Source organism: Paroedura picta, chromosome 1 (assembly GCF_049243985.1).
Source record: "Paroedura picta isolate Pp20150507F chromosome 1, Ppicta_v3.0, whole genome shotgun sequence".
Lineage (NCBI taxonomy): Eukaryota > Metazoa > Chordata > Lepidosauria > Squamata > Gekkonidae > Paroedura > Paroedura picta.
In genome coordinates this window covers 13,666,806-13,682,458 of record NC_135369.1, presented here as the reverse complement: position 1 = coordinate 13,682,458, position 15,653 = coordinate 13,666,806, and the positions used below count along the sequence as shown (strand labels likewise).

The 15,653-nt window shown below is 52.7% G+C and overlaps 1 protein-coding gene across 1 annotated transcript in view; it reads left to right on the top strand.

Annotated features, from left to right (window-relative positions):
- Positions 1-15,653, top strand: part of ENTREP3 (endosomal transmembrane epsin interactor 3) — a 65,821-nt gene that overhangs the window by 40,525 nt on the left and 9,643 nt on the right. Inside the window, 1 exon segment of the mRNA XM_077322464.1 lies at positions 10,595-10,860. Within this exon segment, the coding sequence (XP_077178579.1) occupies positions 10,595-10,860 (266 nt within the window).

Genomic DNA, 15,653 nt, shown 5'->3' with positions numbered 1-15,653 from the left:
CCATCAATATGCAGATGACACCCAGCTCTTCCTCCTGATGGATGGCCGCCCTGACTCTCCCCCAGAAGCATTAGCCAGCTGCCTGGAAGCAGTGACGAGATGGCTCAAGCAGAGTCGTCTGAAGCTCAATCCTTTAAAGACGGAGGTCCTGTGGCTAGGTAGGAAGGGCCCTTGCGAGGAAGCGCGCCTGCCTACCCTGGATGGCGTGCAGCTCTCCACGGCCCATGCCGCCAGGAACCTAGGCGTGATTCTGGACGCCTCCCTCACAATGGAGGCCCAGATCACAAAGGTAGCGCGGCTGGCATTCTACCATCTCCGCCAAGCCAAACTACTAGCGCCCTACCTGGCCCCGGAACACCTAGCCACAGTGATCCATGCGACGGTCACCTCTAGACTAGACTTTTGTAACTCGCTCTACGCAGGCCTGCCCTTAGCCCTGACCCGGAAACTACAACTAGTTCAAAATGCAGCAGCCAGGATCCTCACGGCAACACCGTGGAGGTCCCATATCCGGCCTATTCTTCATCAGCTGCAATGGCTACCAGTTGAATTCCGGATCAGACTAAAGGTTCTGGTAATTACCTTCAAGGCCATACGCGGTCAGGGCCCAGTGTACCTGAGGGACCGCCTCCCCGCCTATGCCCCCAAAAGAGCTCTACGCTCTACTGCCTCAAATCAGCTAAGGATCCCTGGCCCTAAAGAAGTCCGTCTGGTCTCGACCAGGGCCAGAGCATTCTCTGTTCTGGCCCCTACCTGGTGGAACGAGCTCCCAGAAGAGATCAGGGCCCTGACGGAGCTTAAACAGTTCCGCAGGGCCTGCAAGAAGGAGCTCCTCCATCAGGCATTTGGCCGAGACCAGACGTAATCAACAGCGACCAAGGGCCCCTGCTCCCCCCCTCACCCCCCCTCAGAATTCAATCAATAAACCACCCCCCTCAGAATCCCATCAACAAGCCCTGGACCTGTTTGTATCACAACTGTTTACTGTTATACTGTGTTGTGTTTGGTTGCAATTGTTGGTTATTGATGTATATGTTTTACAGACTGTTTTATGTAAGGTTCCTTGTTAGAATGTAAACCGCCCTGAGCCTCCGGGGAGGGCGGTATAGAAGTATGATAAATAAATAAATAAATAATAAATAAATTCCAGCTGAGTTCTGGAGATTCCCAGCTTCAGTTCTGGAGATTTCCCACAATTCCAGCTGAGTTCTGGAGATTCCCAGCTTCAGTTCTGGAGATTCCCAGCTACAGTTCTGGAGATTTCCCACAATTCCAGCTGAGTTCTGGAGATTCCCAGCTTCAGTTCTGGAGATTTCCCACAATTCCAGCTGAGTTCTGGAGATTCCCAGCTTCAGTTCTGGAGATTCCCAGCTACAGTTCTGGAGATTTCCCACAATTCCAGCTGAGTTTCCCAGAGCTCCAACTCTAATTTCCGAGAGTCCCAGTATCTCAAAATGAGCATTGCAGAGCTGAAAAAAAGAATTTGGAAGAGCTGAGGGTGACCCAAGATGATGATGATGATAATAATAATAATGATGATCATGATGATGATTTGTATGGCTGGCGCCAATTCCACCCTCTTTAGGGTTGGCTATTTTGGGAGGGTTGGTGGTTTGGCATGGCCATATATTATATCACCCAATACACTTTTAATTAAAAAAAAAAGGTATGTAAAACTAATTCGCTCCAACCCAATTGGCAAAACCCTTCCGGAGCTGTTGTGATACCCCAGGGTTTTGTGAAACCCCGACTGAGAAAGCCTGCCTCAGTCATTCTGACTATCTGCTTACTGTGCCTTTCTGCAAACTTTGCTACAAGGATGAGGCCAGGGCTTGCCTATTGCAAGGTTCCACCAAGCTTGCCCTGGAGCACGACAAGACCATCAAACACAGATAAGGTCTGCTACAGTCATTGCTGGACAGCAGCCTTCCTACCATGGCCGTTGCTTTTGGCAATGTGTTTCCCTCTCCCGTTCCTGCCACCCAGCTCCATAGTTTTGTCAGCTGAGCTCCTCTGAACGTGGAAGTTCCCCTCTCCGTGGCTGGTGGATTCTCTGTGACTCATAGAACCATAGATTTGGAAGGGACCCTGCAGGCTATCTAGTCCAGGCCACTGCTCAATGCAGGATCAGCTTAAAACCGTGGTTCTCAACCTGGGGGTCGGGACCCCTTTGGGGGTCGAACGACCCTTTCTCAGGGGTTGCGGCAGGGCAAGCAGCTTGGCCGGGGGGGGGCGCCCTGCACACAACAGCCTTGCAGGGTAGATCCAGATAGAGGCAGAACTGAATTGAGAAACCCCGGGGGAAAAAATTATATGAACAATGGATCTTCACACTATTGGCCTAGCCTCTGCTGCCAACAGGAGCCACTCCCTGCCCTCCTCCAAGTGACACCCTTTCAAAGACTTAGAGAGTCATCCATGTCCTTTCACAATCTCCGCCAGGCTGAGCATTCCCATCTTGTCCTCATTTGCCTGCCTTCCCAACATATCCAGAACTCGTTGAACTCTGTTCTTCTGGGTTGCTTGTTACTCCTCCCAGTTTGGTGTCTTCTGCAAATTTAACAAGCCTTTCCTTCCACCCCCTCATCCAGATCATAGATAAAAATGTCAGTAAGGACCAGACCCAGGACCAAGCCCTGTGGGTGTGGTTTTATTACTAGTTAACAGTCCAGAAATCCAATCTGCAGTTCTCCAGTTTAGAAGAAGAGTTGGTTCTTATATGCCGCTTTTCTCTACCCGAAGGGGTCTCAAAGCAGCTTACATTCGCCTTCCCTTTCCTCTCCCCACAACAGACACCCTGTGAGGTGGGTGACGCTGAGACAGCCCTGAGATTCCTGCTCGGTCAGAACAGCTTTCTCAGTGCTGTAGCGAGCCCAAGGTCCCCCAGCTGGCTGCATGTGGGGGAGCGGGGAATCAAACCCAGCTTGCCAGATGAGAGCCTGCACTCCTAACCACTACACCAAACTGGTTCAAGTTTACCCATCAGAACATCAAGGGGAACCTTGTCATGATTCTCCATGAATCTGTCTAATCCCCTTTTCAAGCTGTTTATTCCTGTGGCCCTCACATCTTCTGCTACTGAATTCCATGTTTTAATTACTCTCAGACCTGGAGTTGGCCAGTTAGAGCGGTTTCTCAGTGGAACAGGCTTCCTCGGGAGGTGGTGGGTTCTCCACCTTTGGAAATTTTTAAACAGAGGCTGGAGAGCCATCTGATGGAGAGGCTGATTCTGTGAAGGTTCAAGGGGGTGGCAGGTGACAGTGGATTCGCGATAAGGTTGTGAGTGTCCTACGTAGTGCAGGGGGTTGGACTAGATGACCCTTGGAGATCCCTTCCATGATTCTATGAGCTTGGTAACCCTAGCTGTACAGTGATTCCCCTAGTCGATGAAGAGAAGAAGAGCTGGTTTTGGGTACCCCGCTTTTGACTGCGCCAAGGAGTCTCAAAGCGGCTCACAATCGCCTTCCCTTCCTCTTCCCACAACAGGCACCCTGTGAGGTGGGTGATGCTGAGAGAGCTCTGAGAGAACTGGGCCTAGCTCACAGTCACCCAGCTGGCTGCATGTGGAGGAGTGGGGACTGAGAAAACAAACCCGGTTCTCCAGCTTGGAGCCCGCCACTGTTAACCGCTGCACCAAGCGAGCACGTTCCTCTGAAATTTCGGCGGGCTCGAGTGTAGCTCAGAGGCTGGATCAGAATGGATGTTGTGGCTCAGTCTCCGAATAGCCTCCTCTGCAACATCTCAAGTAGCCTCGATAGCAGTTTCTGGTTTCTGATCCGAGCCGGAATGACAAGCAAAAATAACAACAGTATTAAATGTCTTTCCAGTAACGGGCCCTAATCGGTTTACACGGTTTGAACGTGAACGCCTGCAGCCTGGCCCTCCAGACCTATTAAAAGCTGTCTTGCTCTCTTTAATTTTAAGGAGCCTTTGCAGTACGGATGGAAGGCACAGTGGAAGGCCTGGGACCCAGCAGGGGCTGCCAACCTCCAGGTGGGGCCTGGAGTTCTCCTGGAACTGCAGTGTATCTCCATTCTTCAAAGATCGTTTTTGAGAAAATGGCAGACTGTGTTATGGTATACTAGGTGAAATCCCTCCCCAGATTCTCATCTCTGCAGCCACCAAATCTCCAGGGATTTCCCAGGCTGGAGTTGGTGACCTGAAAGCTAACCCTGGCGCAGTGGAGAACAGTATGCAGGAGTGGGAATTTTGATAAACCTGGTTCACTCCCAATCCATTAAGATGGAGGGATCCTGGAATAGCTAGAGATTTGAGGAAAATCTAAGGCAAAGGAGAAAACAGGGATATATAAGAACCAACTGTAAGCCGCTTTGAGACTCCTTTGGGTAGAGAAAAATGGCATATAAGAGCCAACTTTTCTTCTTCTTCAGTAATCTCAGGGCTCTCTCAGTCACCCCTCCCTCACAGGGTGTCAGTTGTGGGGAGAGGAAAGGGAAGGCCTGGAGAAAAGGAGGGTGAGAGGGGACATGATAGCCCTCTTAAATATTTGAAAGGTTTTCACTTGGAGGAGGGCAGGATGCTGTTTCCGTTGGCTGCAGAGGAAAGGACACGCAGTTTAAACTACAAGTACAATGATGTAGGCTAGATATCAGGAAAAAAAAATTTCACAGTCAAGAGTAGTTCAGCAGTGGAATAGGCTGCCTAAGGAGGGGGTGAGCTCCCCCTCACTGGCAGTCTTCAAGCAAAGGTTGGATACACACTTTTCTTGGATGCTTTAGGATGCTTTGGGCTGATCCTGCATTGAGCAGGAGGTTGGATAGATGGCCTGTATGGCCCCTTCCAACTCTATGATTCTGTGATTCTAAGGCAAATGTAAGCTGCCTTGAGACTCCTTTGGGGAGAGAAAAGCGGCATAGAAGAACCAACTCTTCTTCTTCTACAGTAATCTCAGGGCTCTCTCAGCCTCACCCACCTCACAGGGTGTCTGTTGTGGGGAGAGGAAAGGGAAAGAGATTGTGAGCCCATCTTCCTGGTCTCTGTTGCCTGGAGATCAGTTGTGATTTTGGGAGCTCTCTAAGCCCCCCCTGGAGGCTGGCGGTCCAAGGGCACCTTGCTGTACTGCCCTTTCAGCACCAGACTGAAACATTAAAAAAAAAACTAGACTTTTTAATGAAGAATTAAAAAAAAAACATTTTCTGTAGCTCTTTCATGAGCTGCCTCTAGCCTGCATTATGGGTAATTTTTTTTTAGTCTGCTCAGTGTCTTGTTTTTGAAGTATTGATCATTTCTGTTGGTGGCTTTTATGGTATTATTTATAGCTGCAGCTGGCCGAAGCAGATTTCTGGATGGGCGGCCTATAAATACCCGAAATAAATGAACAGAGGCAAGAGGCATTCACTGTTAAACTCAGAGATTTAATTTCTTAGGGACCTTGGAGAATGGGCTCACCTCCCTCCCTGAAGAATGAGAATACAAAGCAAATCACGCTAGGAACTTTTTAAAAGAAAGCAGTTGTCAAAATACAAAAACAGGGTCTGTGATTTTTGACAGAGACGCAGCCCACAAGACAGGAACTAACTATCTATGGTCAGCAGCAACAATGGAAGTCTATAGATCGGGGTGGTTTGGCTGTCCTCGTGACGCTTGGGTGCACTTGACCTGGTTGGCCACGAGCTGTTGGTCTGCTGCCTTGCGAGGGCCGGGATTCGGGCGACAGCCCTTCAGTGGCTGTGCTCCATTCTCCGTAACCGGACACAGAAGGTGACTGGGGGGAGGGAGAAATTATCATAGAATCATAGAATCATAGAGTTGGAAGGGGCCATACAGGCCATCTAGTCCAACCCCCTGCTCAACACAGGATCAGACCTTTGCTTGAAGACTGCCAGTGAGGGGGAGCTCACCACCTCCTTAGGCAGCCTATTCCACTGCTGAACTACTCTGACTGTGAAATTTTTTTCCTGATATATAGCCTATATTGTTGTACTTGTAGTTTAAACCCATTACTGCGTGTCCTCTCCTCTGCAGCCAACAGAAACAGCATCCTGCCCTCCTCCAAGTGACAACCTTTCAAATACCTAAAGAGGGCTATCATGTCCCCTCTCAACCTCCTTTTCTCCAGGCTGAACATTCCCAAGTCCCTCAACCTATCCACATAGGGCTTGGTCCCTTGGCCCCAGATCATCCTCGTCACTCTCCTCTGTACCCTTTCAATTTTATCTACGTCCTTCTTGAAGTGAGGCCTCCAGAACTGCACACAGTACTCCAGGTGTGGTCTGACCAGTGCCGTATACAATGGGACTGCGACATCTTGTGATTTTGATCATGACCCTACCGACTCCCTTGCAGGGTCCCACAGGGGGCAATACTCTCCTGCACGCTATTTAACATCTATATGTGTCCTCTGGTTCAGCTGGTCCAGAGCTATAGGCTGGGATGTCACCTATATGTGGATGACACCCAGTTCTATCTCCTCATGAATGGCCACCCGGATTCTCCCCTGACTACATTTGCCAGTTGTTTGGAAGCCGTTGCTGGATGATTAGAGCAGAATTACTTGAAACTCCACCCCTCCCAGACAGAGGTCCTGTGGTTGAGCAGGAAAGGGGTGGGTCAGGAAGCGCGTTTACCTATCTTGGCCAAGGTGCAGCTCACCATCTCGCCCTCATCAAGGAACCTGGGGGTGATTCTGGATGCCTCCCTTTCTACGGAGGCTCAAGTTGCAGGAATAGCCCCCTACACATTATTCCATCTTCGCCAGGCAAGGCTACTAGCACCCTACCTGTTCCCGGACTGTCTGGCCATGGTGATCCACGCGACGGTCACCTCTAGGCTGGATTTCTGTAACTCGCTCTACGCTGACCTGCCCTTGTCCTTGACCCGGAAACTCCAGCTGGTGAAGAACGCAGCTGCTACGGTCTTAACTAGCAAACATTGATGGGCCCATATCCGGCCTATGCTGAGGGAGCTGCATTGATTGCCAGTTCTAGCCTGGATCAAGTTCAAGGTTTCGGTGTTAAGCTTTAAGGCCATTCATGGCTTGGGCCCTTCCTATCTGTGGGATTGCTTGGCTCCTTATGCCCCCTGAAGGGCTCTTCTCTCTGTTCTCTGTTGGAGGTTCCTGGCCCTAGGGTAGTTTGCCTGGCTTTGACCTGGGCCATTTGAACTGTTTCAGTGACTGACCCCATTTTGGCAAGGCCTTATTTATATGCAGTAGTGTGTTGGTATACAAGAAACAAGGTAACCCAGGGTGCTGAGGGCTCTGTATCTCCGGGTGTGGCCTGGACATCTCCTGGAAATACAGCTCTTCTCCAGAAGACCAAGATCAGTTCCCCTGGAGAAAATGGTGGCTTTGGATGGTAGAACCTATGGCAGTGGAGACCACACTGTAGCTCTCCAAATGCCCATGGACTACAATTCCCACGTACCCCTGCCAGCTCTGGCAGGGGCTTGTGGGAATTGTAGTCCATAGACATCCGGACAGGCACCGTTTGGCCTCCCCACTGCGGGGCAATATATTCCCGCATCCTGGATATGTCGGTTTCTCTTTTAAAAGGTAAGTTTCCAGCTTTGTAATTACCCAAACAGCATCTTCAGAAGCAGGTGACTGAAATTGCCCCAGTTAGAGCCGTTGCTGAGTCAGATTTTCCGGGAGCAATCCTGCCAGCGACACCGTCTGGGAGCTGGGGCATCGGGTGAGCCGACTCCTAGAAGAACCTGCACGGCCACCACAGTCAGCAGCTGACGCCGTGCCCGAGGGCAACTCCGCGCCATGATCAGAAACAAGGCAGGTGGCTACGAGTGATGCAGCTCTCCCCGGGAGGATGCTAACCTCCAGGGGGGAGCTGGAGATTTCCCAGCATTACAGCTGATCTCCAGATTACAGAGATCAGCTCCTCTGGAGGAAATGGCAGCATCAAAGGACAGGTTCGAGGGCAGGGGTGGCCAAACGGTGGCCCTCCAGATGTCCGTGGACTACAATGACCATGAGCCCCTGCCAGCAGCAGGGGCTCATGGTCATTGTGGTTCACGGACATCTGGAGCACCACCGTTTGGCCACCCCTGCTCTATGGCATTGCACCCTACTGAGGTCCCTGCGCTCCCCAAGCCCCGCCCTGTCCAAGCCTCGAACCTGAAGAACCAGGTTTGAATTCTCACTCCTCCACCAGCCGCCAGCTGGGTGACCTTGGGCCAGTCCCCACTCTCTCGGAGCTCTCTCAGCCTCACCTACCTCACAGGGGGGCTGTTGTGGGGAGATCATGGGTAAGCAATCGGAAGCCACTTTGAGACTCCTTAAGGCAGTAAAAAGCGGGGTACCAAAACCCAGCCCCTTCCTAAGAGTCTCTTGAGAGGGTGGCCAGTTCTGGGTTGGGAAATACACGCAGGTTTTGGGGGTGGAGCCTGAGGAGGGTGGCATTTGGGGAAGGAAGGGACTTTTTATTGGGGTCTAATGCCATTGGGGTCTAAGAGCCTCTTGTGGTGCAGAGTGGTAAGGCAGCGACATGCTGTCTGAAGCTGTGTGCCCATGAGGCTGGGAGTTCGATCCCAGCAGCCGGCTCAAGGTTGACTCGGCCTTCCATCCTTCCGAGGTTGGTAAAATGAGTACCCAGTTTTACCCAGGGGGGTAAACGGTAATGACTGGGGAAGGCACTGGCAAACCACCCCGTATTGAGTCTGCCATGAAAACGCTGGAGGGCGTCACCCCAAGGGTCAGACATGACTCGGTGCTTGCACAGGGGATACCTTTACCTTTACCTTTAATGCCATTGGGTCCACTTCTCAAAGTGGCCATTTTCTCTGTTACCTGGAGATCTGTTGTAACCCTAGGAGATCTCGCCCAGAGGTTGGCCACCCTACCTCTTGATCATCTCTGGTGGAACAAGCAGGCTTGAAAACAATGCCAGATATGATTCAGAATGGAATTCCACAGGCATAAAAAGTCCAATCACATATTCATTTATTCTTCTTTTCATTTGAACACAATCAGAACGGGTTCCCGGGTTGCTCAATTCTCCTTGTCTTCTTCGATGATTAACACCAAAGAAATCCCTTAAAATAACGTAAACAAAACTCTTCCTAACAATTTCTTCGTAATTCTTTGTAATTCTCTCTCAACTCGCCTTCCTCTGGACCTTATTTTCATTCATGCGGCCGTGGCAGGAGATCAGGGTCTATCTCCGCTTGCAGATCTAGATCACTGTCTCCTCTTAGATCTAGGTCTAGTCCGCCACGCAGATCACGATCAGGTTCTTTAAAGAGATCAAGTTTCAGATCTAGATCCAGGTCTATTTCAAGGCCTAGAAGCAGCGGCTCCAAATCGAGATCGCCATCTCTAAAGAGAAGTCATTCGCCATCAGGAAGCCCTCGAAGGAGTGGGAGTCCAGAGAGAATTGATTAGAATTACAAATAAATTGTTAGAAAGAGTTCTGCTTATGTTATTTTAAAGCAGTGGTCCCCAACCTTTTTATCACTGGGGACCACTCAACGCCTTTTACTGAGGCCCGGTGGGGGGGGGGTAGTTTACTCCTCTACTCTCAGCCACTGCCCTAACGCTCTCTGATCGCTATGGTAATGTTTAAACATCCCTTCAAAATAAGATACAGACACGCCACAACAATGAACATAAGGAACATTTTATTTTCATGGAAATTTTAACTCATGACAATGACAAATCAATGGGAACCCTGAGCTTGTTTCTCTGCCACGAGATAGTCCCATCTGGGAGTGATGGGAGACAAGGACACCCGAAGTGTGTTGTAAAGGGCCAGGGGGGATGAAGTAAAGGGCCGGGGGGGGGGCGGGAGAGAAGGCGTCCTTCGGGGCCCACCTCCAATTAGTCGAAGGACCACACGTGGTCCACGGCCCACAGGTTGGGGATCGCTATTTTAAAGGACTTTCTTCAGTGATTGTGAAACCTCCAGTGTTTTCAAGTTGTTGTGTATCGGTTATCATGCAAAAAAGGAAGAAAGGTTCAAAACATATACAGAGAAAAACAGAACCTTTCCAAGGCAATTGGTACAATAAATTTTATATGTCAATAATTTATTAAGGACCAACCAAAACGGTTTCTAGATATACTCCGTTTTCACAATTTTTCTTCAGTGGTTGATTCCTTATACTCTTATCAAGCAATTTTTATATATAGATAGGCCACCGGCTCTGTAAAGTATTGTGGGGAATGTCAGTCAAAAAACAATGTTGTTTGATAAGAGTATAAGGAATCAACCACTGAAGAAAAATTGTTTATCGGTTATCACCTTGGCTCTCGGCTCATCAAATTCTGCAGTCCTTATTAGTCATAATAAGTAACCCGGGAACCCGTTCTGATCGTGTTCAAATGAGAAAGAAGAATAAATGAATATCTGATATGACTTTTTATGCCTGTGGAATTCCATTTTGAATCATATCTGCTATATATACAAGGAATCGACGGCTCTATGGGGACTGAAAACGACGCCAACATCATAATTCAGAAAAGTTGCGGAATTTTGCCTTCCTGGTTGCGGAACTTCAGGAGGCTGATTCTGTCGTGTGCTAAGAACAAGCCATGTCCAAATACTGGCAGATTCTCAGGGGGCAGGCTGAACCCTCTGTTGTCATATTCTTACCTCGCCTGTTCCCCCCCCCCTCTTCCCAGGGCCACACTTGGTGGGCTGCCTTCTCCATCCGTTGGGCCGCGAACCACCCTCGTTCTCACGAGGTCGCCTGTCAGCCAAGGCGAAGCTGGAAGTGCCGTGGAAGATGACGCAGCACCTGCCCAAGACGGCCACCCGCTCTCTGGGAGACCTAAAGGTGTGCCGAGGGACCCGGGGCCTCATGGCCCGCTTTCTGCACAGGTCCAAACGCAATCTGGCTTTGCCGGGACCGGAGACGGTGGGCCACAGCGCCCAGGGCCGCAAGCAGGTACGGAGCAAAGAAGTCACCGGGAAAATGCTGTGGTTGTTGCGACAGAAAATGTAGGTGGAGAAAGGTCCCTGCCCTGAGGTGCTTACAGTTCCCATGCTGGTGTACGCAAAAGGGGAAAAGGGGGAAAACTCAGCTGGGCTTGGCACCAAATCTTAAGAGAGGATTAGACAGATTCAGGGAGGAGAGAGCTGTTATTGGCGAGTAGCCATGGTGGCTGAAGGGAAATTCCATATTTAGAGACAGTCAGCCTCTGAATCTCAAAAACAGAGGCCTGTTGCTGGCCCTGCAGAGGGACTGGCTGGCCCCTAGGTGAGGCAGGAGGCTGGACTGGAGGGACCCTCCCTGGTCTGACCCAGCAGGGCTCTCCTGTGTTCTTATGAGGGGAAGGCCTCGGCCTCCCTGCCCTGTTGCTGGCCCTGCAGAGGGACTGGCTGGCCCCTGGGTGAGGCAGGAGGCTGGACTGGAGGGACCCTCCCTGGTCTGACCCAGCAGGGCTCTCCTGTGTCCTTATGAGGGGAAGGCCCCGGCCTCCCTGCCCTGTGGCTGGCCCTGCAGAGGGACTGGCTGGCCCCTGGGTGAGGCAGGAGGCTGGACTGGAGGAACCCTCCCTGGTCTGACCCAGCAGGGCTCTCCTGTGTCCTTATGAGGGGAAGGCCTCGGCCTCCCTGCCCTGTTGCTGGCCCTGCAGAGGGACTGGCTGGCACCTGTGTGAGGCAGGAGGCTGGACTGGAGGGACCCTCCCTGGTCTGACCCAGCAGGGCTCTCCTGTGTCCTTATGAGGGGAAGGCCTCGCCCTCCCTGCCCTGTTGCTGGCCCTCCAGAGGGACTGGCTGGCCCCTGGGTGAGGCAGGAGGCTGGACTGGAGGGACCCTCCCTGGTCTGACCCAGCAGGGCCTGCCTGTGTCCTTAGGAGGGGAAGGCCTCGGCCTCCCTGCCCTGTGGCTGGCCCTGCAGAGGGACTGGCTGTCCCCTGGGTGAGGCAGGAGGCTGGACTGGAGGGACCCTCCCTAGTCTGACCCAGCAGGGCTCTCCTGTGTCCTTATGAGGGGAAGGCTTCGGCCTCCCTGCCCTGTGGCTGGCCCTACAGAGGGACTGGCTGGCCCCTGGGTGAGGCAGGAGGCTGGACTGGAGGGACCCTCCCTGGTCTGACCCAGCAGGGCTCTCCTGTGTCCATATGAGGGGAAGGCCTCGGCCTCCCTGCCCTGTGGCTGGCCCCTGTGTGAGGCAGGAGGCTGGACTGGAGGGACCCTCCCTGGTCTGACCCAGCAGGGCTCTCCTGTGTCCTTGTGAGGGGAAGGCCTCGGCCTCCCTGCCCTGTGGCTGGCCCTGCAGAGGGACTAACTGGCCCCTGGGTGAGGCAGGAGGCTGGACTGGAGGGACCCTCCCTGGTCTGACCCAGCAGGGCTCTCCTGTGTCCTTATGAGGGGAAGGCCTCGGCCTCCCTGCCCTGTGGCTGGCCCTGCAGAGGGACTGGCTGTCCCCTGGGTGAGGCAGGAGGCTGGACTGGAGGGACACTCCCTAGTCTGACCCAGCAGGGCTCTCCTGTGTCCTTATGAGGGGAAGGCCTCGGCCTCCCTGCCCTGTGGCTGGCCCTACAGAGGGACTGGCTGGCCCCTGTGTGAGGCAGGAGGCTGGACTGGAGGGACCCTCCCTGGTCTGACCCAGCAGGGCTCTCCTGTGTTCTTATGAGGGGAAGGCCTCGGCCTCCCTGCCCTGTTGCTGGCCCTGCAGAGGGACTGGCTGGCCCCTGGGTGAGGCAGGAGGCTGGACTGGAGGGACCCTCCCTGGTCTGACCCAGCAGGGCTCTCCTGTGTCCTTATGAGGGGAAGGCCCCGGCCTCCCTGTCCTGTTGCTGGCCCTGCAGAGGGACTGGCTGGCACCTGTGTGAGGCAGGAGGCTGGACTGGAGGGACCCTCCCTGGTCTGACCCAGCAGGGCTCTCCTGTGTCCTTATGAGGGGAAGGCCTCGGCCTCCCTGCCCTGTTGCTGGCCCTCCAGAGGGACTGGCTGGCCCCTGGGTGAGGCAGGAGGCTGGACTGGAGGGACCCTCCCTGGTCTGACCCAGCAGGGCCTGCCTGTGTCCTTAGGAGGGGAAGGCCTCGGCCTCCCTGCCCTGTGGCTGGCCCTGCAGAGGGACTGGCTGTCCCCTGGGTGAGGCAGGAGGCTGGACTGGAGGGACCCTCCCTGGTCTGACCCAGCAGGGCCTGCCTGTGTCCTTAGGAGGGGAAGGCCTCGGCCTCCCTGCCATGTGGCTGGCCCTACAGAGGGACTGGCTGGCCCCTGGGTGAGGCAGGAGGCTGGACTGGAGGGACCCTCCCTGGTCTGACCCAGCAGGGCTCTCCTGTGTCCTTAGGAGGGGAAGGCCTCGGCCTCCCTGCCCTGTGGCTGGCCCCTGTGTGAGGCAGGAGGCTGGACTGGAGGGACCCTCCCTGGTCTGACCCAGCAGGGCTCTCCTGTGTCCTTAGGAGGGGAAGGCCTCGGCCTCCCTGCCCTGTGGCTGGCCCTGCAGAGGGACTGGCTGGCCCCTGGGTGAGGCAGGAGGCTGGACTGGAGGGACCCTCCCTGGTCTGACCCAGCAGGGCTCTCCTGTGTCCTTATGAGGGGAAGGCCTCGGCCTCCCTGCCCTGTGGCTGGCCCTGCAGAGGGACTGGCTGGCCCCTGGGTGAGGCAGGAGGCTGGACTGGAGGGATCCTCCCTGGTCTGACCCAGCAGGGCTCTCCTGTGTCCTTATGAGGGGAAGGCCTTGGCCCTACTGCCCTGTGGCTGGCCCTGCAGAGGGACTAACTGGCCCCTGGGTGAGGCAGGAGGCTGGACTGGAGGGACCCTCCCTGGTCTGACCCAGCAGGGCTCTCCTGTGTCCTTATGAGGGGAAGGCCTCGGCCTCCCTGCCCTGTGGCTGGCCCTGCAGAGGGACTGGCTGGCCCCTGTGTGAGGCAGGAGACTGGACTGGAGGGACTCTCCCTGGTCTTGACCCAGCAGGGCTCTTCTGCTGTTCTCACCATGCATGCAGTCGTGTGCTATTGTCTACTCGTTTCAAACAGTGGAAAGGAACCTCTGGCAGCTACAGTCACAAACGAAGCACTGGCCAGGCGAGGTGGTTTCATATTTCAACTCTGGCTATTGCGCCTCACACAAAATCTCCCCCCCCACCCCAGCTATTCTTCCCCAGAGGAAGATAGATGGGGTACCTGTGCTCCCCCTCCATGGTGTTAAAGCGTCTTGTTAGGGGCGGAGTGCAGGGTGGCATGTTGGTTTATATCTTTATGTGTACAAATGGCTGAAGTGAAGGTGTTAAGCAGTTCTGTCCCTCCTGTTCCTCTGGTAGAGAGAGCTTCCTCCTCTGCTTTGTGGGTTAAGAAATGAAGGTGTTGGGGAGGGAAATTCTAGTGTGGGAAACGGCTCATGGTAGAACATGAGTCAAGGTAGATGAAAGAGGGTGGATTTGATTGAAAAAGTGGAGGAGATGAACATTCGTTTGATTCAGTTGTACATGAGGGGCAAATGAGAAACACTTAAATGAGAAAACTAATTAAAAACCTCGTTCATTTTGTTGTTTGGCAGCGTAGTGGAGCGATTTTGCACTGGAGGCGACGGGATATGTGGATTTATTGAAAGACAGGAAGAGCGAGAGCTTTGTAACTAGGGCGGCCAAGGTCCTGGAGGGGTCAGGCGATGCCTTACATCTGGTTCTCTTTTCCTGCCCCTGCTCTGAGTAGAAATAGCTACGAAATGGCCATTGGCTCAATGCCATGATGTCACTTCTGGGATAAACCTGGGAGCAAAACAAGTCTTCCCTCTAAGGTGAAGACTCTCTGAAAAATCATTAAGATTCTGGTGAATCTAGAGCAGTGGTTCTCAACCTGGGGATTGGGACCCCTTTGGGGGTCGAGCGACCATTTCACGGGCCGCGGCAGGGCAAGCAGCTTGGCCGGGGGGGGGGGGGGGGCACCATCCACACAACAGCCTTGTGGGGTAGATTGAGATAGAGCGTTTGTCTGTCTGGAGCAGCGGAAAAGAGCGAATTCGGTATGGTGGGACAAGAAGCAGAATTGAGCTGAGAAACCCCGGAAAAAACAATTTATATACAATCCTGAACAATGGATCTTCACGCCATTGGTCAGTTCCGGTTTAATTTCTATGAAAGAACACTTGCATCATTTTAGGGTTGGGTGTCCCCACAACATGAGGAAATGGATTAAAGGGTTGCGGAATTAGGAGGGTTGAGAACTACTGGTTTCACTTCTTCTTCTTTTTTTCCAGAAGTGACCCCCTGCTGTGTTGTGAGGGTACAAATAAACAACTAAATAGGAAACTCAGTTTCTCCTTTGCTTAGGGTTTTCTCACTTGTTTCTCATATAAAAAACGAATTAAACAATTCCTAGATAGGACTGATGTGATTCTTGGAGAGGTGATAACCAGGGAGGTGATTATCAACATTTCTGAAGAAGGCCTGGAATTGATGTCAGTACTCTCTAGAAATCCTTGGAAACTCTATGGTTTTATGATAGAGTTCCTGGTTATTCCTAGAGAGATGTTGCTTGAAAGAGTTCTGATTTTCATCGTAGTGGGTCAGGCCCCTGGTCCACCCAGCAATACAGTCTGGCAGCAGCTCTCTGACTAAATTTCCAAAACTTAATTGAGTGATCTAGAGATGTGGAGGACTTGAACCCTTGACCTTCAGCATGTGCTTTCCTGCTGATCCACACCACTTCCCTATTTCCCATTGAAACAAATGGGAAGATTTAGGAAATCAAAAAATGCACCTTAAAAAAAAATACCTGTAGAAGATCT